Below are 26456 nucleotides of genomic sequence, written 5' to 3' on the forward strand. Positions count from 1 at the left end.
CTGGTCTTAGCTCTCTTTTAACATGAGCCTTTCCTATTCTTTCAAAAGGGTATCTCAAGTTTCTGGCTATATTATTCCATTTCTATGGCTTTTTTTTGCCTTTTGTAATTATTCTTTCTTAAGACAGATTCTCTACCATACATCTTAATACCCAGCCAATTTCTCTCTTACAGGGTTCAGGAAGCACGGAGTGTTCTTCGGATGCTAACAATTCAGTCTCAGCTCTAAGGATCACACAAAGCTCTTTGAGCTCATACATTAGACTCTTACTAACCATCTTGCTAGGAAGTTAAAATAATGGCATGAAATATGCAAGCTATTGGGACAGATAATGAATAATTCTGAGTGTTTATCATCATTTTCTAAATCATTCCTTTGAACATTAAGCTCTTCAGTTCCATTCAATGGCATTCTTTCCATAATTTACTTAAGCTGGATCCATAACAATCAAATGCAGAATGCCCTTGATTTGTTCTCTTTTACAGATGAGAGTCAGCTCATGAAAGGTTGTTTATGTGTATTTAGGAGGGGGAAAGCCAATGAGTGCTCCTTTCAATGGTCGCCATTCAGACTCACACTGTGCAGGGTTCTGAATACAGTAGGACAGCTGGGGTGGTCAGAGCGATGCAAGGATGACAACATGTTTGAATTTTAAGTGTCATGCGAAGAAAGAGATGAATTAGAAAGTGTGCTGTAGAGGACACCACGCTCTCCACTTCACTCTGTGTTGTATCATTTTTGTGATTACGTACTCCAGACACTAGATGGGAAGTTTTCCACCTGAAATTGAGATATCCAGGAGAAGGAAAGAACCTAACATGCTAAAATAAACAAATGTTCCTTATCTTAAGCCAAGCTACCACTTTCTCCTCAGTGTCATAAGGTTTCCTCTATGCGCATCATTTAGGAATCCTTCGATAAACAAGTCTGTTTCTCTTCTCCCTCTCCTTGGTGCTATCATCTTCCTCTCTCTCTCCTCAAGCCTCCTTATATGGTAAGAGTCCATTCTCCCTGCCCCCAGCTAGAGCAGGTGCCATTTTTCATTAAAATCTCGGACTGTTAGAAATTATTATAGGCATATTTTGATTACTTTTGTGATATTGATTTCTAGTCTTATCTTTTTAAGAAAAATTAAAATTTATTTTTTAGTTACCAGGGAAATTAATTTTGGTAGAAAATGGTTTAACCTTTTAAACACACTTTTCTCTTCTATAAAATTGTATTTCTACTCAGATTACCGACAGTCTGAAACGTCCTTTTACTTCTACATAAAATACATAAGAAAGATTTTCTTAAATGTTATAGCTTCATATAATGTATTAGTATTGTTCGGTAGCATGTGGTGATATATTGTGTTCCCAAATATTGTGCACCCTAATAAAGTTTATCTGAGGACCAGAGGAAAAAGCCAGCCACTATGTTAAACATAGAAGTCAGGCAATGGTAGCACATGCCTTTAATCCCAGCACTAACCATAGGAGGTCTGGAGGTATGTACAGACAGACAGGAAATGATGTAGCTGGGCAGAGAGAGGAAATGAGATGGCAGAACAGGAAGGCATATAGGCGTGGGTATACAGGAAGTAGGTCTCTTTGGAGACTGAGGTGTCGGTGAGGTGAGGTTCTCTGTGGCTTTTCCTATCCCTCTGATCTCTCAGGTTTTTACCCCAATATCTGGCTCTGGGCTTTTTATTAGTAAGACTGTTTAGCAATTCATGTTACATTTGGTGGCTGAACATTTGTGGCAAGAATTCACTTGTGGCCTTATGGTTCCCTGGCTCAGGCCCAAGCTGCATTCAGCCTGAGTCTCTTTGGCTTTTTCTCTCCTGGTGGTTGGTGGGCTCTCTCTGGATTCCTATCTTGGACTGCTACCACACTGCTTTGAATTCCCTCAGATGTTGGGGCATCCATCTTAGGCCTAAAGGCCTAGATACCTGACAGACTTTTCCCATGGGTATCAGCAACGCATGGCATATCAAGTTGCTGTAGGACTAAGCTCTGCCCCTTGTATTTGGACTGGGCAAAGCAACCCAGGATGAGGAATAGGTATCTAAGAGCCAGACAAAGCATTAGGAACAGCCTTTTCTCCCACCGCTAGGAGTCCTACAAGTACACCAAGCTACACAACTGTCACAGATACATTGAGGGCCTAAGTCAGTCCCATGCAGGCCCCCTAACTATTGGTTGTCTCTCTTAGCTCCTATGAGCTCAGGTTAGTTGTTTCTGTGGGTTCAATGACCTTGATCCCCAGGCTCATTGGATCCTTTCTCTCTCTCTTCAGTAGGACTCCCCCAGCTCAGCCGATGCTTTGTTGTGGGTCTCTGCAACTGTTTCCATCAGAGGGTTCTCTGATGACAATTGGGATTGTCACCAATCTATGAGTATAGCAGAACGTCTACATTTTTTTCTCCAATAGTGTTTGGTTCTATCCTATGTCTCTGGGCCATCCAGCCTCTGGGTCTTAGCACTCCAGGCAGTGTCAGGAGAGGGCTCACTCTCATGGTATGTTTCTGAGGCTGAACTAGTCATTGGTTGGCCCCTCCCACAATCTCCAAGCCATATACCCTTAGCCTCCTTCAGGATAAGGACAGGCAGGACAGCCTATAGGTCAAAGATTGTGTGGCTGGGCCAGGCTCCCAATCCCTCCTCTGGAAATCCTGCCAGGTCAGAGTAGATGGCCAATTCAGTCTACACATCTATCATTGCTAGGAGTCTTAGCTGAGGTCATCCTTAGGAATTCCTGGGAGCTTCCCTTGCACCAGGTTTCTACCTGACCCCTAAGCCTGATCCCTCAAGTTCCCATCTCCATCCACCCCCAGTCCACTAGGAACTCTCTTCTAGTTCCCTTTCCCGGGGAATTCCATGCCTCCCTCCTTGGGCCCTCCTTGTTACCTAACCTCTCTGGATCTGTGGATTGTAGCCTGGTTATCCTTTACTATACACCTAATATCCACTTATGAGTGAGTACATACCATGTTTGTCTTTCTGGGTCTAGGTTACTTCACTCAGGACAATTTTTTTCAAGTTCAATCCATTTGCCTTCAAATTTCCTGATGTTATTGTTTTTAACAACTGAGTGATACTCCATTATGTAAACACACCGCATTTTCTTTAATCCATTTTTTTGGTTGAGAGGCATCTGGGCTCTTTTCAAGTTCTGGCTATTACAAATAAAGCTGCTATGAACATAGTTGAGCAAGTATCCTTGTTGTATGCTTGAGCATCATTTGGGCATATGCCCAAAAGTGGTATAGCTGGGTCTTGAGGTAGAACAATTCCCAATTTTCTGAGAAACTGCCATATTGATTTGCAAAGTGGCTTTTCAAGTTTACACTCTCACCAACAGTAGAGGGGTGTTCCTCTTGCTCTACATCCTCCTCAGCATAAGCTGTCATTTATGTTTTTGATCTTAGCTATTCCATCTGTAAGATGGAATCTCAGAGTCATTTTGATTTGCATTTCCCTGATGGCTAAGCATATTGAACATTCCTTTATCTTGTGATTTGAGATTCTTCTGTTGATAATTCTCTGATATCTGTACCCCATTTTTTAATCGGATTATTTGGGTTTTTTGATGCCTAGTTTCTTAAGTCCTTCATATCCATTCAATCCTTACAAAAGACATGGTTCATTTTCTAAATTTAATCAAAAGTAATCTTTTCCTTTCTGAGTCTTTCAATGTTACTTAGCTTACTAGCTGTAGTGTTATATCAGATTGCTTTTACAGAGTTTTTATGTCATTTACCATATCACTAGTGGTCTCAACACTATTAAGAGTTGCTATCTCTGTCCGATGTATTAACAAATATATATGTTAATTAATAGCTTGGGTCTTAGTGAACCAGAAATAAAATTGTTGGCCTAAAAGTTTGCTTATTAGCTACATAGTTTTGTGTATTACTACAGGTATTCTTCATTGCCTAGGTCAATATTTCCTAAAATATGATTTTGGACTAGGAAGTGAGTAACATTTTTACCAATAAAATCAATTCAAGGACACTATACACAGTAATTCACCTTGAAGATTTCAAAAGCAGTGTAAAAACCATACTTCCTGTAAAGTCTCGCAGTCAAGAAACTGCTGTTCTTATTGTTAAGCCAAAGCTAGACAAACATATTGAGCCATAGTTTGTTTGTTTTTTATTATAAAGTGGTATGAGTAACAGTTATAACTGAGAGTAAAAATACATTCGTGTTCATTCAGAAAGACCTCATACATTTTATTCATAAAAAACAAATAGGACAGAGTTCAAAAAAGGAGTATCTGAGATGGGAGACAATGACTTGGCCAAACATTGCTGAAGTCTGTTAGGTAGATTTTCTTAGTTGTGACAAATATCTAGCAAAAACAAGCTTATGGGAGGAAGAATTATTTTGGCTCGTGATTTTAGAGGTTTTATTTTGTGGTCACTTGGTCCTGTTGCTCCTTGGCTGTGATAAGGCTAAACATCGTAAACAGAACCACACAACCATGTGATAGAGTGAGTCAGCAGACCAGCAGCAGGGAGAGAGGTCAATGGAACAATGTAGACATGATACACTCCTTGATGACATACATCTAAAAATTTAACTTCTTCCTGCTGGGCCCCACCTCTTAGGTTTCCAGACTGTCTCAAAATAATGCTATCAAGTGAAAATCAAACCTCTTAGGTGCCGCCTAGTGTTCAAAACATAACAGAATCCCAAACAAATATGAAAAGCTGAACTGCAGAACAGCTTCAGAGAGAAGCAGAGTGCATGAAGAAACACAGATGACAGGTCTCCCTATGAGTCACACAATGGAGAGTCAGTGTTCTGTATCATCAGGAACCTTGCTCAAGTGAGTCTCCACCAACAGGAGTAAGTTCTTCCTAGGAAGAGCTAAAGGCAACTCAGAGTCAAATGCTGCCCTATACCTCAGACATAGTCCTACAATTATTCAAGGCTGTATAATATAGATCACAACCAAGTCTCATCAAAAATTCTCTCAAAGTATTTTCCCATACCACAAATTAAGGTGAAAATTTAAATGAGAAGTGAGAGTAGCACATAAAATAAGGGACACTATTCTAACTCCATTCAGAATATTTCCTCTTGCCCCTAACCTTCTAATTGTGTAAAATATGACTAGGTACAGAAAATTCTTAGGAGGATGTCACGCATGCTAATGACAGGTATCTTTACAGTCTGTTACATATTTAAATAGGTAGCCAGCTACTTTAATGCAAATGCTTTTCTTTATTCATGCTTAACTCTAAATGAGTTTAGAAAATTACTTGAAAGCAATGATTTTATCTATGATGAAGTGTCCATGAGTTCAATGTCATCTCTAATTTTGTATTGCACTAAAAATTTTTATATGAAGCATTGCAAATATAATAATAATTTCAAATTTAAAAATATTTATAGTTACATACTGCAGTCTCTGACAGTTATAGGGAGAGAAAAACTCTCCCTAAAATAGCAAGATCCTAATTGCCATTATACTATTTGAAACCCAAGATGATTTTACTTAGGAAATATTTATTGAGCGCTTATTCTGTGTCTGGTTCTGTGTAACATCTTGAAAGTAAAAGATGTAAGACGCAGCCTCTGAGGAGGATCACAGACCAAGGGTCCTCTGCTGACATTGTCCAAGCACACATTGCAAAATTACTTTTAATGTAAGCCAGACTGTGACATGCTGGAAACAGGATGGACATGGGGAGAATTAGGGATCAAGACAAAAGAGAAAAGGAAAAAAAGAAAATTGACTTGTCTGACAAGAGGTAAAGAACGGAGGCAAGCCAGGGCACGAGAACTCACTGGCTTTTCTAAAAACAACAGTTGTGAGCAATGTATCAACTAGGGTCTCTTTATAGCTAACTGGTATGTGCATTAAGCTTTGTAACTTTACCCGATAAAAGAAGTCTACCTCTGAACAAACCATAGTTCACTCTTTTTTCAATGAAACTAGCCTTTACTAATTATTAAGCAATACACAATTACTTAAAAAAAAAATGAAAACATTCACATCTCTAAAACAAAGAAATAATTGCAATCATATCACCTTTTTGTGCTTATTCCTTGGTGCATTAACTTACGCAACCAAAAATATCATTTAATCAAAACGGACTTATACATATACACCATATACCTACATTTGTGTTCATAGAGTTTCCTCTTTCAGAAATTTAATATTAACATCTAATTATTTTCCTAATTCTTCTATGTGCATTTCTTCATGATTTTCTCTTAATAGATTATATTATCTTTTGCATGTGTGGCTGTATCTGATTATGATAAAGGATTGAATTCTGAACCCATGTTACATTTATCTCTTTTAGAAACCCTGCCTAGATGAACAGTGATTCTCAAGCTTTAAAAGTCAGCTGCAGGACTCACTTGGGAACTTTGATAAATATGCAGACTAATTGAGTGTCTTTGGAATAGTTCTGGAATGCTGATTTCTGACAAGTTTCCAGGCAAAGACAAAGTTGTTGCTCTGAAAAGAGTACAGAGATACCAGAGGTGTAGAGATCCATCTTAGTCTAGAATAATTTATCCTCATACTATTCTTCATTCAAATTCTTCCCTCGATTAGAGGCTTCCCTTTGTTTTCAGGTTTTTGTTATCACAGAAATTAGAGCAGCTTTTCTTTCTTTTTTTGCACTCTTTCTAGGTCACCTCTTTTCTACTTCGAAATAGCCTGGGGCTCAATGAACCTGGGCCAGTGCCATCAGCTTACCATGTGTTTCTGCCTATCTATGAGGCACGGTATGTTTTGGCCATTTCGCGAGTCCCTCAAACATAGGCTATGCAACTTAGAAGGTGTTCTAATCCTGCCACATTTGTCCTGGCTAACTCAGTGTTACCCTTCAGAATACTTTAAACAACCACCATGATGTAACCGCAGTGAAATCAGTATGAGTTGATATCAGGGTTCAGTGAGCTCTTCTGGAGGGAATCCAGGTTCCTGTGTTCTAGAATTAAAAAAAAAAAAAAAAAGAACCTGAGAAGGGGCACAGAGATACAGCGGTGGCAGAGCATAGTTAGGAAAAGATATGTTTTCAAGGGAGGAAGTGGGTTGGAGGAATGAGAGGGAGTTAAGTAGCTCTGTGTCTCAATGAACAAAGGATACAGGCTTTTATGTTACACACCCTGGGCTTTTTGGAGTCATTTGCATTTGGGGCTCATTTGCACCTGTATAGGATTTCTTACACATATTCTGTTGCTCTCAGCTCTGCAAAATAGTTCATGCATTGTGTGTCCTTAGCATTTTAAAGCTTCACCCTGAGATGTATGCTAGTATTATAATAAACAAAAGACCAGCTTCAGACAGTCTGAGGATGCACTGTACCTGCTGGGATGGTGGAATTGAGTGGTGGAGAATGAGGGCTCCTAGCCTTTCTCTCTGCCAAGTGGTTTCTTTTATATACTTTTGTTCATCCTTTATGGAGTCTCCATCTCACTCTCTTCCTTATTCTTCTGCCTCAAAATGGTTAAACTCTAACTCTGTTGGAGGTGTCACTACCATACTGTATAGCCAGAAGCTTTCTCTGTTGGAGGTGTCACTACCATACTGTAGCCAGAAGTTTTCTCCGGTCTCACCTGTCTCCAAGGTCCAACAGCTGCTTATAAAATAATCATTCAGAGGCTTAATATTAATTACCAATTGCATGGCGTATGGTATGCTTCTTGCTAGCTAGCTCTTATAGTTTGACCCATTTCTATTAATCTATAAGTTGCCACGTAACCATGGCTTACTGGTACTTTTACATCTTGCTTCTCCTGGCAGCAGCTGGCATCTCTCCTGTCTCTCCTTTCTCTTTTCACTATCTCTCTTGGATCTTCCTGCCTATCTCCATCCTGCCCTGCCATAGGACAATGCAACTTATTTATCAACCAATCAGAGCAACACATATTCACAACATACAGAAAAGCATCCCACAACACCATACACTGTTGCTAAATCCCTCTGACATTTCAAATGTAAGAAACAGCATTTACAAACATATTTTATCTCAACATGCATCACCTTGAGGCATTATAACCTTATGAGGCCTTGGAATGAAACTAATTTTAATTTTTTTCTAATCTACTATCTTCTTGCTTTTTTGGCCATTTCTAATGATGTATGTCCAATTTTTATAACATGCATAGGTATAATTTCCTTTGGCTGGATTCTTTGAATGCTTATTGAAAGTAATCTTGAAAATGTGACAAGCAGACATGCATTCATAGATTTGGTACTTCTGTTCTTCATTCTAATAACATTGTGATACTTTAGTAGAGATTGCATGTATCCATCAACAGAGAATAATATACAACCAATGGCTTCATTTGACAGGTACAGAATATGTCCCAGTCTATAGAAGTCTTAAACTTGAGAACTCAGAGAGATTTCCAGTACGTCTTAAAAATGGAAACCCAAATGAAAGGGCTGAAGGCCAAGTTTCGGCAGATTGAAGATGATCGGAAGACACTAATGACCAAGCATTTTCAGGTAGGTGTGAGTCCTGCAGTCTTATCAACTCAGCGCAGTAGGCAGCTAGCATGTCACTCAGCTAGAAATCACTATGCCTTAGCCCATGCATGTATACAAAGTTAAGGACTCACTGGGGAGTCAACAGTCTTGTCAGTAAAAAGTGACCATTAATAGCCAGGAACACATAGAAAACTACTATTAAAAGAAAAAGAAGGTGCCTCCCAACCCTGAGGTATGTGGAGTTTCTGAGTATGTATTTACAGGCAATTTACCATCTAGAATATTCCCAGGAATATTAATAATTAAGTCATCAAAGCTTTTTCAAATTGTAAACTTTTAATTTTTTTTTTTTTTTTGGTTTTTCGAGACAGGGTTTCTCTGTGTAGCTTTGCATCTTTCCTGGAACTCACTTGGTAGCCCAGGCTGGCCTCGAACTCACAGAGATCTGCCTGGCTCTGCCTCCTGAGTGCTGGGATTAAAGGCGTGCGCCACCACCGCCCAGCTCAAATTGTAAACTTTTAAAGGGAGCAATGATGCCATTGATAAAAGGATGTTTAAAACGATAGTTTTCTAAGTTTACACAAACAAATTCCTTTTTTAAGATTGCAATGGTTTAATGCCAACTGTCTAGAAACTAAAAATGGAAAAAATATGTTAAGCATGCTATGCAGACTTTATTAATGATATAGTACAAAGTCACTTATTTAAAAAACTTCTGAAAATGACACTTGAGCCTCTATTAAAATAATTTATCTGTCTTAAAAAAGCATAGTACAGAGTTTTCAAAAAGATCAAGGTTGTTCATATGTAGCATCTTTTCCCCCCTCTGTCAATTAGACAGTGAGGTTCAATCCTAGTGTAAAAGGAATGACTTGTATTCAAGCTTGTGGTCAAGGACTTTGAGCATACATAGAGTTAGTTACAAACAGGATCCTTGCCAGGTACATTTTAAAGTGGTAAAAATCATCATGTTTTGGAATTTTCCCTGTAGCCTCGGGAAATTAAGGACAGAGGTTTAGATGACAGACATCAATACATAATCAGTTTCAAACAAAGAAAAAGAAGATATGAAAGCTGAGGATATTGAAAAGAGAGAAGGTTGAAGTGATTAAATTATGTAATTTGAGCTGAAGAGAGACTTAAACAAAACCAGAAAGGGGGGGGGGGGGGAATTAGAGCAACTCCTAGAAGACACAATGCACTTGAAGATTATAGGAAATAAAACTTTGAGCTGGAATAACAGTCAAAAAAATGTGGGAAAATGGTAAACAGAGAGAAAGACAAGGTTTGAGATCAGGAATCCATGTCAACCAGAATTCACTGGGCACATACACTCTGTGAGGCAGGGCCAGGCCTTTCTTGGAGGAATGAAGCGCAAGCTCCTCCCATGAAAGACAGGTGATAGGGAACAAGATTGGGCTCCAGTGACGACTGAGCATCATTTGAGAGAGCAAAGAGAAGAGCTGTTCATTTGTTCACTGAAGATCTATTGAAGGTTTAGAGATTTGACAGTGTTCAAATGTGACCTCCTTTCCCCAGATACTAAATTCCAGAGAAGATCTAGAAACTCAGGGTTCCAGGATCCACTTTCAATGCTCAGAACTAGAGAGCAGATGGACAAGTAGCAATGTGAACCTGGAGCTGTGCTGTTAACAAAGTAGAAGGTTATAAATACTGAGGTGGAAGAGAGAAATGATTCCAGAAAAGACAGCAGCAACAGGGCAGGAGCTCATGCTGCATGTCAGGATACAAAGTACTGAAGACTTGGTAGAACCAAGGAACCATGTAATCTGCCCTGGGTCAGCAGGACCAGGGATGTAGATGCAGGAAACAAAGAAGTGTGAACAAAGCTGAGTGAAACCAAAAATATTTGTCCTAGTATATAGGATTTTTGCTTAGCAAAAGCCATGATGTTATTGTATTTTCAGGAAGTACCATATGATTATGGTTTTGATTTTCACAGTTCACATAATCCAAGGATATGTTGGAAATGCCAAAAATCTAAATATCAGTAATCACAATAATAACCATTTTTCTGAACATACATATTCACAGCAAAGTTCAGAGCACTTTAGTGTACTTACTGATTCAATCATCATACCAATCCTGTGAGGTAAGCATTGTTTTGCTGTTTTTAACCCTAGAGGATGAATTAAAACACAAACTATGAGTAAATTTTCTAGCATGTGACTAAAGATTCAAGTTGACAAAGCCTAGCTCCAGACCTAGAGATCTGAACTGATAAAGTAGTTCTCTGAATTAAAATTAGAGTAATAGGGACTGCAGACTAGGCTCAGTTGGTGAATTACTTGCAATATGAGAATAAGGACTTGATTTCAGATCCCTAGCATATGTGAAAAGGTGGCAGAGTTAGGGGGATGCACACCTGTCTCCTCAGCATTGGAAATTAAAAATAGACATTATCCTAAAGCTTGTTAGCTAGCTAATTTAACCTAGTAGGTGAGCTCCTGGATCCATTGAGAGAACCTATCTTAAAAAAAAAAAAAAAACATAAGCAGAGTATGACTGAGGAAGACACTTGACACCAACATGTGGCCTCCAAAGTGATGTGTATACACACACACACACACACACACACACACACACACACACACATACATATGTATACACATACACAGTTACAAACATGCATACCCACACATGCCTACACACATACATATATACACATACAATATGCACACCAATACTCATGCCCACATCCCCACATTTATGAGCACATCCCACTGCATTCAAATCCGAGTAACAATTAGAGGTTCAACACATGCTTGTGAAACTCATTTCTTCACTGAGTTACATCATGCATCACATTTCCCTCTAGGTACAGAGATAACATAGGCTAGAAGTAGAACATTCTAAAACCAAGTTTAAGCTGAAAATTACTATATAAAAATCTCTCTTCTGCTGCAAAATTTTCATCTCATGACAAACACTGTCAACTTTTTCTTCTCTGATCTTTCAAGAGGAAAGCCAAGCTAGCCATCATAGTAAAATCAATTGTTGTTGGTAAGATATTATTGCCAGAGCTACACAGTGGAAAATAAAATTCCATGAGGTATTAGCAAAGCCAGATCTATGATAGTATAATTTTATTTTATAAATATGTGTGTGAATATATATATATATATATATATATACAGCCCTCTAATAAATGTCCAAAGTTTCAAAATTGATTGCCCAAAGTCTAACAATTTTTGAAAAAATAAAAAATTTGTAATTCATCACTGAAAAGATACTTTGAAAACTTTGATATCAGATTGCTCCTTTGAATACACCCACTGGTAGAATGAAAAAGCTTTCACTGTGGCTGTTGTTATAATTTGCAGCAAATGGTATGAGCAGAGCTCTTATCGTTAAAATTCTAATGAAACAATTGTGTCTCCCTTTAGGGGTACCAAAAGATGCTTAAACTAATAGGCTTATTTCAAAATGAGCCCTAAAATGAGCAACACTCTGCAGTTCTGCCTTTTGACTGCAATAGTTATGAATCTTCCTCATTACTAAGATTCTTTATCCCTCCAATTCAACATGTACATGGAGACACATTCAAAGATTTCCAAATTTATAGGATACGTAAAAATCTCCCCACAAGAAACACAAACCCATGAATCAGGGCAACAACATGAGCTTCTGCTACTCGAATGTATTTATAGTAATAAAGTTTCCTAAGTTTAATTTAAAAATGCAATTTTCTGTTCCTTAAATAATTGTACAGCACCTATAGGTTATTCTTAAATGATCATAAGCTTGGAACTCCTTCAACAGATTATATCATCTGCAATAAATTCAGAGTTGAGTCAAGCTCCTGCAATACTTTTGTTGTCCACAGCTACCACGTTAAAGGGAAAGAAGTATGGGTGGCAAGTGCAGAAGTTGCAGGTAAAGGTGCAGTTGTGACCCAGTCCTGTGATGACTAGGAATGGAGGACACTGATTGACAACATACACTGCTTGATCTCTTGACAAAAATTAGTGTTTAAGTGTTGAACAGCTCTGTGTAGCTGGCCCAACTTTTAAATATTATCTGTGTACCTTCTTCCCTGAAGGAGTTAATTCACTACATAGGTGGCTAAGCAATTCTGCCTTCTGTAATGACACCTAAATTATCTATGCTATAAGACAAATGGAGACAGAAGGTGGCTAATAATTCAAAATGGAAACAGCAGTATTTATCTCCTCAACCTTTGGGAAGTTTAGTATGATTTATCATGTTGTTGAACTTACTGTCTGATGAAGTTGTCCTAAGATGGATATTCTAAAGGGTAAGGAACACCTGAGCACAAATAAAGACAAAAAAGTACATGACCATAGCTAGAAACAGTCTTAAGTTCAAGGAAAAGGCTGATCTAGAATTGAATTTTTTTCGTTATGCAATTCTATGGCATGGATATTCAATGGTTGGATAATTCATTTTCACTAGCTTCTCATAGGATGTTTGATCTCTTTCTATTACCACCATTCAATACATCATTGGAAAAAGGGATCATGTCTCTGTTTCCAAAATAGATGATGTATTACTCACTTCATAAAAACTAGCAGAAAGTAAGATAATACAAAAGGCCATAATTGCTATGACAGGAAGGTTTTTCTAATTATGATAAGGATCGATTTATTTTATATTGAAGCATGTATCTTCTTAAAGAGAGGTCACTGTGTTAATAAGCTGAGATAGGCAAATTTATTACTAACGACCACATGGCCAGTTGCATTATCAAAGCCTACCTAACTTCAACCAAAAAAAAAAAAAAATCAATGAAGAACTCTGAAGCTGTTTCAATGAGCTCCTTTACATGTTATATGCAATGAACGTAGATGCTTTTTTCTGTTTTAAATGACTCTTGGAAACATTCTGCTGCTTTCCACAGGAATTGAAAGAGAAAATGGATGAGCTACTGCCCCTGATCCCAGTTTTGGAGCAGTACAAGACAGATGCAAAGCTCATCACACAGTTCAAGGAGGAAATTCGGAACCTGTCCTCAGTCCTCACTGGGATTCAGGAGGAAATCGGTGCCTATGACTACGAAGAGCTCCACCAACGGGTTCTCAGTTTGGAAACCAGGCTGCGAGACTGCATGAAAAAGCTAAGTGAGTAGAGGTCATTCAGTTGCTAAAGTCATGAGACTCAGTTTCCAGGAAGACTGAGTCCTCACACTGAAGGAATTCAGAGTGATACTGAGTCAGGCCAGGGTTACTGGACCAAGTGTCCCTTAGTCAATTAAGCACGGCTGAGAACTCTTATTTAAGGTCCTGCAATGTCAAGGCTCTGTGACTTCAGATAACTACTCTGCTGAATATAAGCAGCTGTGTTAGCTACAGTACTGGATAGAAGGTTCCTTTTTCTAAACATGAGATGGCCATATTTGCTTGGCTGGGGGAGGAAAAGCTTTCTTCCATTTTTTCTTGTTCTGTTTTGTTTTTCCGCTTTTGGGTGTTTGTTTGTTTGTTTTAGTTGTTGACAGTGTGTGAAATGATCAGATGTAAATTCAAAGACAAGTGTTCTCAAAACTACAAAATAAAAATCTATTCTGGAATAGTCAAAAGGCAAGAGGGGTAGCATGCTTTAAATAGATTATTTGTAGCAAAGCACGCTTCAGTGCATCCATGTAAATGTTTAAATAAAATCTGAATGGTTACAAAAACCATTTTGGACACTATTTAAAATGTAATGCAAATGATTAAAAAAAGAACAAAAATGCAAAATGTTGCATTATGTGAAAGTTACCACAATCACCAAAATTAGAAACAATTAAGAGAGGAATTCCCACATCCGAGTCCCCACTATAGTCATACCAATTTCCAAAGAAAATCACACAAGATTAATTCACAAGAAATAAAGTGAGTTCAAAGGCTACACAAAAATGCATAGAAATCTTCATTTCTTCTTTTAGTTGAAAATTATGTTTGCTAAATATTGTGAACACACTTTTCTCATCCCTCAACTCCTCCCAGATCCTCTCACCCTCCCTGATCATCCAACCATATGCCATTTCTTTTTCTCTCAAACAATTTCATCCATTCCCCCAAGAAGAATAGTCTGGGTGACACATTGAGTTAATAAAGCTTTGCTTTATTAACATCTTGAAGTATGTCAATTGTGTTTTTGAACAATTAACACAGAAATCATGATTCACTCAATTTTAGGAATTAGTTTACTGTGCAGTCTCTGATATTACTGAAATAGGTAGGTAGATAAAAATAGCCTACCACAACTGAGTAATTCTGGATTCTATTTTTAAAAACCAAACCATATATAGCTCACTACACTTGTCTTCTTCCAATACTGGCAATTATACTTAAGTGAAATAATGTTAATCTATATGGTCAAAAGTTCCCCCTTTTTGCATTATTTTTGAAATATGTACACTTTGTCCATGGTGTCCTTAGACATAAAAACTTGATATAATATATTAATTATATCTGATGTGTATACATATGATTACATATATAACCATATATCATATATATGTTATTTACTATCATGAATCATTTTATTCATTTCCTTCATAGACCACAAGGTCTGAAAGAATGCAACAAATAAGTTTCACTAACTAATGTTTCTTTTCTTTTATTTGTGTTCAGTTATTTAGTTTTCAGTCCTGGGACTCAAACCCAGAACAATTTATATGTTGAATTTAATTACTCTGATACACTTACTCTAACAGTCAATAGATTAAAAGTATCAAACAATAACATCTGTACTCATTTCTCCTAATAAGATAGCTGCTCATTGCTTTAACTGACATGTAGCTATAAAACATTGAAAACTCAGCAGTGCCTGTGAGGAACTGGTTTAGAGCCTCACAAATATCCAAATTTGCAGTTGTTAAGTCCCTTTGTATAAAGCAGTATGGTACTTAACAATACCTATGAATGCCATCTCATATGTTTTATGTAATTTCTAGATTCCTTATAAAACCCAATCCAGTCCAAATATAGAGTAAATATGGTTTAGGCAAAAATGACAAGAAAATTAGTCTGTACATGCTTACTACAGATGAAATCATTTTCCAAATACTTTTTATTCCTGGTTAGTTGAGCTTGAAAATATGAAACCCATGAAAATAAAGAGTAAGCTGTAGTTGTACTATTTCATGAACTCTTTTCAATTGTCAGGAATCATTGTCTCCTAGTCACTTAGCATAATGACCAGTGGGTTTTGTCTAAAAAAAAATGTGATTTTTGTCCTTCCCACTATTTAGATCAATTAGCCACTTAGTAAGCATCACTGAACAGAGAAGAAGTTTTAAATAGAGAATCTAAATTGTAGATGAAAGGTGAATATACATGACAGATGATAGATGATAGATGGATAGATAGATAGATGATAGATAGATAATAAATAAATAGATAGTAGATAGATACATAGATAGATACATAGATAGATAGAGACACAGAGATAGAGAAATAGAAATATAGACACATGGTAGATGCATACATGGGTAGATGATAGATGGATAAAAATGGGTATCATATTGTGTGTGTGTGTGTGTGTGTGTGTGTGTGTGTGTGTGTGTGTTGTGTGTCTGTGTATGTGTGTGTACAGAGAAACAGAAACTAAAGCATGAAATTTCAAGGTGTCACTGGGCTAGGGTTTGATTAAAATACATTTGACTTAGTATCTGCATTTCTTGGTATTGGTACAAGCTGGATGAATTCATCTCTGAGAATCCTTTCAACGCCATAATCATTGTTATCTTCCAAGCACCAGGATATTAAAGCATCAGACCATAGAATCTTGGGAGGGAGGAAAGACAGTACTTAATTAACAACAGGACCATTATCACAAAAAATAGAGGAGAACATATCATGGAGTCAACATTTCAAAGAATCTAAAAATCAACTTGCTACAATGCTCAGAAAGACACACACACACACACACACACACACACACACACACACACACACACACACAGAGAGAGAGAGAGACAGACACAGACACAGACACAGACACAGAGATGGCAAGAGGGGGGATTGCAATCTAGTCTAATGAGTAAGAAGGCTCATTCATGACTAGCATCTTCACTCTTGACAGAAGCCTCTCAGCACACAGCTGATTAGCAGAGGGTAGAAATGAACTGGGAAGTGAGAATAAAATTGCAACAATTGTGAGTGCATTTCCCTCAATTTTCTTCCCCAGTGGAGTTAGTTTTAAGTAAAATGTCAGAGGGCACAGCACATAAATCTGAAGATTGAAAATTAAACCAGCTTCCCTGTCTTCAAGGACCCTCCCGAACAGTAAACAAGGCCCCCAGGGAATCACAAGTCCTGCAGGCTACAAAGGCAATATTCTGTTTATTTCAATGGAAAAATTAAAGGTTTGCAGTGAGTAGAAACCAGACAAAACTCCCACAGCAATGCACCCTCGTGGCCTGAGTGAAGTACAATGATGCTTTTTCAAAAGTATTCCACTTTCTCCTCTGAGAGACTGAATAGAATAAAGTCCCCTGCGCTTAATTAAATCGTATCAGATTTCATGACATGCAGAATATAATTATATGCTTGTGAAAACTTGCCTGAGAAAGCGTGGTTAAAACTCTTACACACCCCCTGAGATCACCAACAGATATTTGATGGAGATAATAACCAGGCTTGCCCCCATCCCTACCCTACCCCACCCTATTCCCTCTTGCTGCTTCTATTTTTAGGGCAATGATTTGGTGCCCTCTAGTGAAACAGGGGGATACATCTTTTTACTAAAACAGCCATTTGAGGTCAAGGTGATGAGACCTCTCTTACTATATTTTATGGAGAATTTGTTTCTTACAATGGAAACCAAATTTTCTATGTGCCTGTAGATATGTTTGTATACTCAACAAATATTTTTGACACCATGATATGTGCTGGCACTTTGTTGGATATTTGAGAAGCCAAGAATTGTAAAAGACCATCTCCCTGAGGTAAACAAGCTCATCTTTCAGCAAGAATAGCAAGCACATAAATAGGTAATTGCCACAAGATTGGGTGCCTACTGCTTGAAAGGCAGTATGCCAGCTGCTTTACATATTTGTTTTAATCCCTCAAAGAACTCTGTGCTACACATTAGCATTGATGACTTAAGGAAACTCACAAAAAAAATCAATGAACTTCCATAGATTATAAAGGTTATAACAACTTTAAGCCTAAGTCCTTCTTATTTTAAAATCAGATTTCTTTCCCACATATGATATCTTTTTTTACCCTAAAACAACTTTACTATTTATTTTTAACATAAATTACAGGAGAAAGAACATCTCGTTCAAGGAAGTAATGGCGTTTTCCACATATCACATAATGAAACCGTCATTGAAAGGATAAATTTTATAACTGTGTATATACATTTAAATATATGCCCAAGGCAGATACTTATTTATATTTACTCCTTTTGTAAAATTACTTTTCACATTAGAGACATTGTTTAGGTAGCTCAGGAAATTTTTTAATAATAATTTAATAGTTGTAACTACCATCCACCCATCCTATTGTTGTGGCCCAGAAGGAAGTGTGAGAGACAGTCATTTGTTCATTGGCCCCTGAAGCTCACATCTCCCACACAGTCACCACATCTTCTTACTCCTCCTTTACACTTTCCTCCAAACTGTTACTCTCTGCATCCTCATTTTCACCCCCCAAGTCTGGAAATTCATTCACCATGTTTCAGTTGGAATCTGCAATGAGTACCCCCCCTTACCACTTGGATTAACTGAAGACAGACCTTCTCCATTGCTCTCTGTATTTATTCTATTTTTTTTTTCTAAGCACAAATTGGGGCATGTTACAGTTATATGTGAGGCATTTACCTTGAAAACTGAATCCAGACACTTCTGCATGTTTATGTCAGTGACATGGATACTACACCATTCCCCTCCTCTTCTAAGACCTCAGCATGCACCCTTCTTCTGTCCCAAGCTTTGAACATTCTCATCTTTCATTTCCCCTCTATTGTATATTTTAACCCTCCCGGGCATTGAATTTCTTTATTTTCCCCTGAAACACTCTTCCTACTTAACTGCTGAAACCCTAACACTCTTAATTGTGCACACAAGACACCAGCTCTTTTGAGCAGCCTTACTTGATTGCACCTGCAAGAGTGTGCATTCCCATGGCATGGTTCCCTCAACCCTTTCTTCACTCCCCCAGGGCACTAAGCTTATCCATACATTTAAAAGAAAAAACTTCATTGATTTGTGGTGTGTGTGTGTGTGTGTGTGTGTGTGTGTGTGTGTGTGTGTGTGTACCTTTATCTGGCAGGGGGCTGGAGGGACGCTGTTCCTGCATTGAAAGGACTGCCCTTGGCTTGCTTTGTATTGTGTTTAGACTTGGAGACATTCACGACATATCTCAAACACAGTAGGAAATACAGTTTCTACAAATGCTTGAAGAGAGAATTTTATTTTTAAAATAATTTGCTTTTCACTCATGTAACAAATGTGTGTGTATAATGTATATACATGAGTGTATGTGTCATGTGTGTGTGTGTGTGTGTGTGTGTGTGTGTGTGTGTGTGTGTGTGTTATGCATGTGTCTTTCCCAAGTCAGAAAGCTTTTGAGGAGAGGCAGATACAAAAGCATAGCATTAGTTCTCACCTGTTTTTGTATTGTTTTGTTATTGACTTCTGTTCTTTCCACAACGCAAGTTCAGTATTTCATTGGAAAATATGTGATAGTATAGGTCTATAGACACCAAAAATCTCATAGAATATGACTGAGGGAACCGGATGCAGAGATCTATGGCCAGGCCCCAGGTGGAGCTCCAGGAGTAAAATTGGCGAGAAAGAGGAGGGTTTGTATGAGCGAGAATTGTTGAGACCAAGATTGGAAAAAGCACAGGGACAAATAGCAAAACGAATGGAAACACATGAACTATGAACCAAAAGCTGAGGAGTCCCCAACTGGATCAGGCCCTCTGGATAAGTGAGACAGGTGATTAGCTTGATCTGTTTGGGAGGCATCCAGGCAGTGGGACCAGGACCTGTCCTCAGTGCATGAGCTGGCTGTTTGGAACCTGGGGCCTATGCAGGGACACTTAGCTCAGCCTGGGAGGAGGGGACTGGACCAGCCTGGACTGAATCTACCAGGTAGAGCTGAATCCCCAGGGGAGTCCTTGATCTGGAGGAGATGGGAATGGGGGGTGGGCTAGGGGGAAGGCGGGGAGGGGGGGAGGGGGGAGGACAAGGGAATCCGTGGCTGATATGTAAAATTAAATTAAATTATAAAATTAAATAAATTATAAAAAAGGAATATATAACTAAAGAAAAGTTAAACTCTGGCTCCCTGGTGTGGAAAATTGAGATTTTAATCAGAAGTCTGCGGACTATTTTTGAGAATATGTCTCTAGATTAAATTAAAATAATCCCTAGTAAGTCATTTGAAGTCATTTGCTAGACTATGACACACACACACACACCTAAAGTTTTAAGTTATATCATAAAATGGTACAGTCTCCTCACTCCATACATTTAAGGCTATTTCTTCTAGAACTTTTGGACTGAAATTACTTTAGCCATGGTTTTCTCTAATCAATCAACTTTACTATAAATTGATTATCATTAATCTTCCAAATGTTTATATGCTCTTAAAGTATATCTATATCTAAATCTCTTAAGGAAACAACTATATTCCCAGAAGAAAACACAAATTTCTAAATTATCAGGGATTTCATTGCAGTATTGTCCATTAGTTTTAAGTTTAAATAGCTTTCTCCTTTAAGATATATTCCTAGGGGCTGGAGAGATGGCTCAGAGGTTAAGAGCACTGGCTGTTCATCCAGAGGTCCTGAGTTCAATTCCCAGCAACCACATGGTGGTTCACAATCATCTGTAATGAGATCTGGTGCCCTCTTTAGCCTGCAGGCACACATGCAGGCTGAACACTGTATATATAATTAATAAATAAATTTTTAAAAAAGAGATATATTCCTAACTCAAGTTTATATTAGAAAACGTAAATGGAAGAGTTGAGGTAATTTATTATATGACTAAGAAAGTAAAATTGTGTTTCCTGAGAAAATATGAGTTATTAGACATACATGTAATTGATGTTATACCCAATGAAAGCTCAGAGTTGATATCTCAATCTTGTCCCCTAGCAGCATAGTTGACAAGACTAGACATAAAGATAAAATTTAAATAATATAAATAGCCTTTATTGTGCTCCCGAAGTATGGTAGATATAAATTTTATAGGAGTTTTAATAGACTGTAAAATCATATCATACGTATTTCTTTTTACAGGAGTTCTCCATTGACCTTAATAAGAAAGACTTAATTTTCTGTCCGTAGATATATTCCCTGCCCTATCTAAATTATATGAATGGGTTTGGCCTAAGGATTCAAAGCTAGAAGCTATTAGACTAAGCTATAATAAAGCAGTTTCATATGCTAAAGAAATAAGAAAAGAGGACAGATGTATGTTATGCATCAATGATCCAAACAACTTCTTCATGCTGCATCCTAAATGGTACCTTTTCCTCAACTAATGATTGTTAATGATGGGTGGTAACTGACGATAGAAAAGGAATGCATAAAAGTCATCAGAGAAATATAATGGCAACTTTCCTCAATAACCTAATCAGTATATTTCCTGAATATGCAGGATGTTATCAATGCTGATACTTTCATGGGTCTCGCTGAAGACAGAGGAGAGTAGCAGGGAAAATCAGTGAGGCAAGACTTCACCCCTCTTTTGTTGCCATGCACCTTTGTGGGAACATTTGTCTCACTGGCATTTGGGGAAATTATCTTTCCTGACTAGCTTCCTTTTTCCTCTGGAAAGTGGGAGTAAAATAAGAAAGACGGTGATTCATTTGAACAAAAGCTAGTCTGCAGAAGTCACGAAACAAAGATGAGTGTTATTGTTTGTTTGGTTTTTTAATGTTTCTGCTCCTTTAGAAGGTGAAGATGCCTATGTTTTCTTGATACCAAAGCCCACAAAATTTAATTGGGAAAGCCACCAGTTTCATAAATATGTGCTGATTAAATTCTACTGATTTCATTTGACAAGATAAATTTTCACTTAGGAAATCAATGACCAATTTAAAGGAAATTTCTCCTGGAAAGAAATCAACACAAAGAGTTTTCCATTGTTGTTAGCTTCCTGGGGATATCTATCTGATGTTAACAGCATGATGGGGACTATAACATGGCCACAGTGGTAACTTACTTACTTATTTTATTTTGTTTGTTGGATGATTCATGACCACAGATACCACATTCTCCTCATCAATATATAAAAGCTTCTTGATCCTCAATAAATTCAATGCCCTCTTGACCCCTAAAATAACAAAACCTCAAACATTAGAACTCAAATTTTATAAATGAAGAAAGTCCATTCCAGAAAGTAAGTGCACTATCTGCCATTATCCAATGATTTAAGCATGTGACCTGTATAAGTGACCAGACTTGACACTGTGTGCCTTAATGTCCTAAGTACATAGGGAGAGGCTTTATATCTTTATTTGGTTTTAATTAATGCATGTATACATTAAAGGTAAGTGAAGGCATGATTACTCATAGATACTAAGTAAATTTGATTATCTACTTGTGGACTTCTTTTATTTCATTATAATCTTTTACAACATCCATTACTCCCTATCTGCCACATGGCCCCTAGATATACATCTGACTTTCCTAAATGACAACAGAAAAATAATTCTCGTGACTTCATGTTTTCCTGCCACTCTGTCCCTCCCTCTTTTTCCTAAAAAGGAACATCTGTTGCTGCCATTTGGTTTATAGTGTTTTTCAAATTAACTCCCATCCAAGTTATGATTCATCAGTTTCTACATAAGTTTTACGATCATTAATGATTTCTTTCCACTAATTACCTTTGGTATTTTTTCGAAAGTGTCTTGTTAGCCATCAGGATGGTATTTTCCGCAGGATAGTACCAGTATTCTGAAGAACTTTTTGCTTGGTCTAGTGGTGCCTTGTTAAAGAAAAAGATTCATCCTCTTGGGCTAATTTAGACCAACAGTGAACCCAAGTTTGAATTCTTCCCCTCTTTCCATTGGTCTACCATCTGTCCCTAACAAGGGGGCTTTGCCCTATACTGAATGAACAGTATACAAAGTACGGTATAGGAATGGGATGAGAAATCTCTTGTTTGAATTATTTTTAGAAAGGTTTATATGGAAAATCTTTACTTTAATGACCCAAAAAAGCACTCAAAACTGCAAGTAGCTGTTACCAAACCATATCCATATGCATTTTAAGCATTTATAGTTGGTATTTCTTTTCTAGGTTGCCTTCAACTTCATGGCTGCTTTCAGCAAATGAATAGCACAACACAGACACACACACACACACACACACACACACACACACAATTCTGAGCCGGAGCACGGAGGAGTACATAATATAAGGCTTCAGCTATACATTTAGCTTAGCTTGAAAACTGATGAATGGGAAGTCTAAGATCTAGTAAGTTTGTTTATATGAATTTATTAAAGACAATTTGAACAGGCTGAATACACACTAGGAAAACAGATTGACGACACAGTTTTAAAAGTCTCAAGGCATATTATTAACTCAGTTGCAAGACTGGGCCAAAGTTCAGTTTCTGAAGGCAAGAAGTTTGTAAGAAAAAGCTACTCCCATAACTGGGAGTTCATAACACTTTACATTTTTTCCATCTTATTGACAGGCTCTTCCAGAACTCCTCTGCTGGGCACCCTAGATGCTTACTTGTAGAGTTCTACTGAGCATAGTTTTCGTTGTGTATGTCCCCCATGAAGCAAATACATCTTCAGACATTCACTATTATCACCATACTCAGAAATGTCAAAACTGTTTCTCACAGGGGCATCTGCTTCCTTCATGTATATACTTTCTCCACAGATACTATGTCAAATCATGCACAGCTTGAAATTACCTTCACTGGAATCCTGATGTTTTTTTTTTTTTCTTCTTCTTCCTCTCCCTCCCTGTCACTTTATCTGAGTAGATGGTACTAAAGTCAGCTCAACTGAGCAAGTCACATATTTTCATGTTACACAAAAACATTCTTAATTTATTTTGGTTTTTCATCTTCACATCTAAACTAAAGTTTGTTTCTATCAACTTTACCCTTAAAATCAGACATCCACATACAGCCAGTTTCCTTTGTCTCAAACGTTGCTTTATATCCCTCACCGAAACAATGTGGTAACTTATAGGGAATATTTCTCCCTACTCTTCATGCTTTCTGAAATTTATTATCCACAAAGTAGATAGAGTTTTCTTTTTAAATTGTAGTTCACAGCTATTTTGATTTTCTAATGTTCTCTTTTAAATTTCTGTGATTTTTAGATCATATCTACAAAAAAATAAAACAAAATGCTCACATTGGTTTTACAACTTTAATGATATGGACTCTTTTTCTATCAGTATCAGATCTGTAGCAGGAACACATGCAATAGTTAATACATCTAAAGTATCTATCTGTGTACTGAGTAGTATTCTAAATACCCAGCATGTGTTTCTTATTTATTCTTTTCAACTGCATTGTGAAAGATATTTGATTACTATTGTTACCCACAGGACAATAAGATGTTAAGAAATTGCTCAGGGTCCTAAAAGAGTAAGGATACAATCCAGATCCAAATCCTGTTGGTATCCTTAACCTATAGCCCCCTACACACTATTTTAAAACATGGCCTTCTACATGTTTAAACCACTTAATGGCTAATATGCTAATTAAACTAAAACCTTAAGTAAATTCCCCTTCAATTTATGAGCCAGGAGGTTGCTTCTTGTCAATTACATTTCAGATTTTAAGCTAGAAGTCTTCCCTACCTACCTACCTAGGTGGAGTCTAAATTTTTAAATGCATGCACTTATTTAAGATTAACAGAGTTAAAACACATGAACATTCAGCTATACTTTACTTCAAGTGTGCCTCATAGATTAATACTAAGAAACTAGGTTACTCAAGAAACATATCTCCAAATGAAAAATTCTGATGGATTGAGGTCAAGAAAGGGAAGACAGTGTCAAACGTTGCACATTGTGAGTCACTAGAAAGATAGGAAAAAGTGAGTAGATGCTGAACTTGGAGGTCGATGATGGAGAAACAATAACCCAGAGAGGAACCGGAAGGCAAAGAACAAGTTTCAAGAGTGTCCATGGGATCTTCCATGGTCAAAGAATAGATTTAAAATATCTTTGCTTGAAGGCATAGCTCCACACTATCATCTGCACATACTGAAAATAAGAATAGATTTAAAGAATCTTTGTTTGAAGACATAGCTCACTATCATCTGCACATACTGAAAACAATACGATTATAACCAAAATGTCTAAGAAAATTTCAAGTTATAAAATTTTCAAAATTAATGTAATTTCCTTATGTAATGTCAAATGAATATTCCTCAAGCAATTTATTAAAATGATGAACAGATTCTACATTTTCTCTTAGTAAAAGGCCAAGAAGTGATGAAACAGACAACACAATTTCTCTTAAAAGATATGTTCAGGAGTAGAGAGTGAGAACTTGTGAGAAACACATTTCTAAAGAACCATGTGCTGGACTACATTGTAATAATTCATTAGAAATATAACTCTAATCAACTTATCTTCTTTATGATTTTTAAATGTTAATTAAAATATAATTCTGTCATTTCTCCCTTTCTCTTTCCTCCCTATAAACCTTCTAATGTCCCATCCCTCCCAGCTCTCTCATGTTACCCCTGCTTACTTCCTTTCAAATTCATGACTTATTATATATATATATATATATATATATATATATATATATATGTGTGTGTGTGTGTGTGTGTGTGTGTTCATAAATATATAAATGCAACCAGCTGAGTCCATTTAGTGTTGCTTGTATGCATGTGATTTCAGGACAGACCATCTGACATTGCATATCCAATCAGGGCACTCATTCTGGGAAAGACTAATTGTCCCTTTCTCAGTAGCCATTAGTTGTCTGCAGTTATTTGTGGAGTCCCATAAGATTTCTCCTTCCACATCAGTTTGTGTTTTCACTGTTTAAGTCTTGCTTAGGCAGCCATGTTGATGATGCTAACATGGACGTAATTTCTTTATTCTTTCTAGAAAACACAATCTCACAGCAGACTTCCTGATCCTCTGGCTCTTACATCTTTCCATGCTGTCTCATGATGCTCCTTGAGCCCTAGGTGCAGAAATTTTATTATAGACGTATTGGGGTTGTGGACCCCACAATCAGTTGTTCTTTGGATTTTAACCAGTTGTAGTTTTCTGTAATGGTCTCTGTATGCTGCCAAAAGACGCTGCCTTGATGAAGGGTGAAAGGGGCACTTACCTGTGGGTGTAAGAAGAAGTATTTTTGAAAGCAACTAGCAATTAAGGTGGTCTAGTAAAGCGGCAGTAATAAGTTCTACTCTAAAATCTATAACCTCACACACCCCCAGTATTGACTATGTTTCTAGTATCAGGCATGATTTCCTTCTTGTTGAGTAGGCCCTGAATTGAATTAGAGAGCTGTTGGTTACCAACAAGTTATACATATTTAGGAATATCTTACCATTCTAGTCATTGTTGTGATTCGTGGGTATCAGCTTGGTAGGACAACTGATTGCTTCTCTCTATCAGCAGTTTGCATAGCACTTCTGATACTATAAAAAGTAGTCCTCTGGGAAGACATTTTTGGGTCATATTCAGCCCAAATATTCCTAATCGTGTGGTCAAATTACATGGTACCTGCAGCAAAAGGCAACCAAGAAAAATAACAATATGCTGCATTCTTTGGGGAGACTCTTGGTCACTCCTGACCAGCATCTCCAATTGCGGGCTCCACACCTGGTACTGAGTTTTTGTTAGATGTGGCATAGCTTTATTTATGCTATTTGTGTGTATACACACATACACTTTGATATATGTAAATGTAGTTAATATAAAATAATATGAATCCTTTAGGCCTTTTTTAGTTATGAACATTTATTAAACTGTTATTAGTTATCACAAACATAAACCAATAGGAATAACAATATATATTGCAGACAACACGGTCATTGGAGAAAAAATAAGACATAATGTTCATGGAGTACTGATAC

At 37.3% G+C, this 26456-nt stretch overlaps 1 protein-coding gene across 3 annotated transcripts in view; it reads left to right on the forward strand.

Annotated features, from left to right (window-relative positions):
• Olfm3 (olfactomedin 3) overlaps positions 1-26456 on the forward strand; it is a 229002-nt gene that overhangs the window by 191653 nt on the left and 10893 nt on the right. For all 3 annotated transcript variants that reach the window (XM_052731102.1, XM_052731101.1, XM_052731100.1), the window contains 2 exons: positions 8308-8463; positions 13328-13547. In XM_052731102.1, the coding sequence (XP_052587062.1) occupies positions 8308-8463; positions 13328-13547 (376 nt within the window). The remainder of the gene's footprint in view (positions 1-8307; positions 8464-13327; positions 13548-26456) is intronic.

This window comes from Peromyscus californicus, unplaced genomic scaffold, assembly GCF_007827085.1.
Source record: "Peromyscus californicus insignis strain IS unplaced genomic scaffold, ASM782708v3 Scaffold_9__1_contigs__length_137607984, whole genome shotgun sequence".
Lineage (NCBI taxonomy): Eukaryota > Metazoa > Chordata > Mammalia > Rodentia > Cricetidae > Peromyscus > Peromyscus californicus.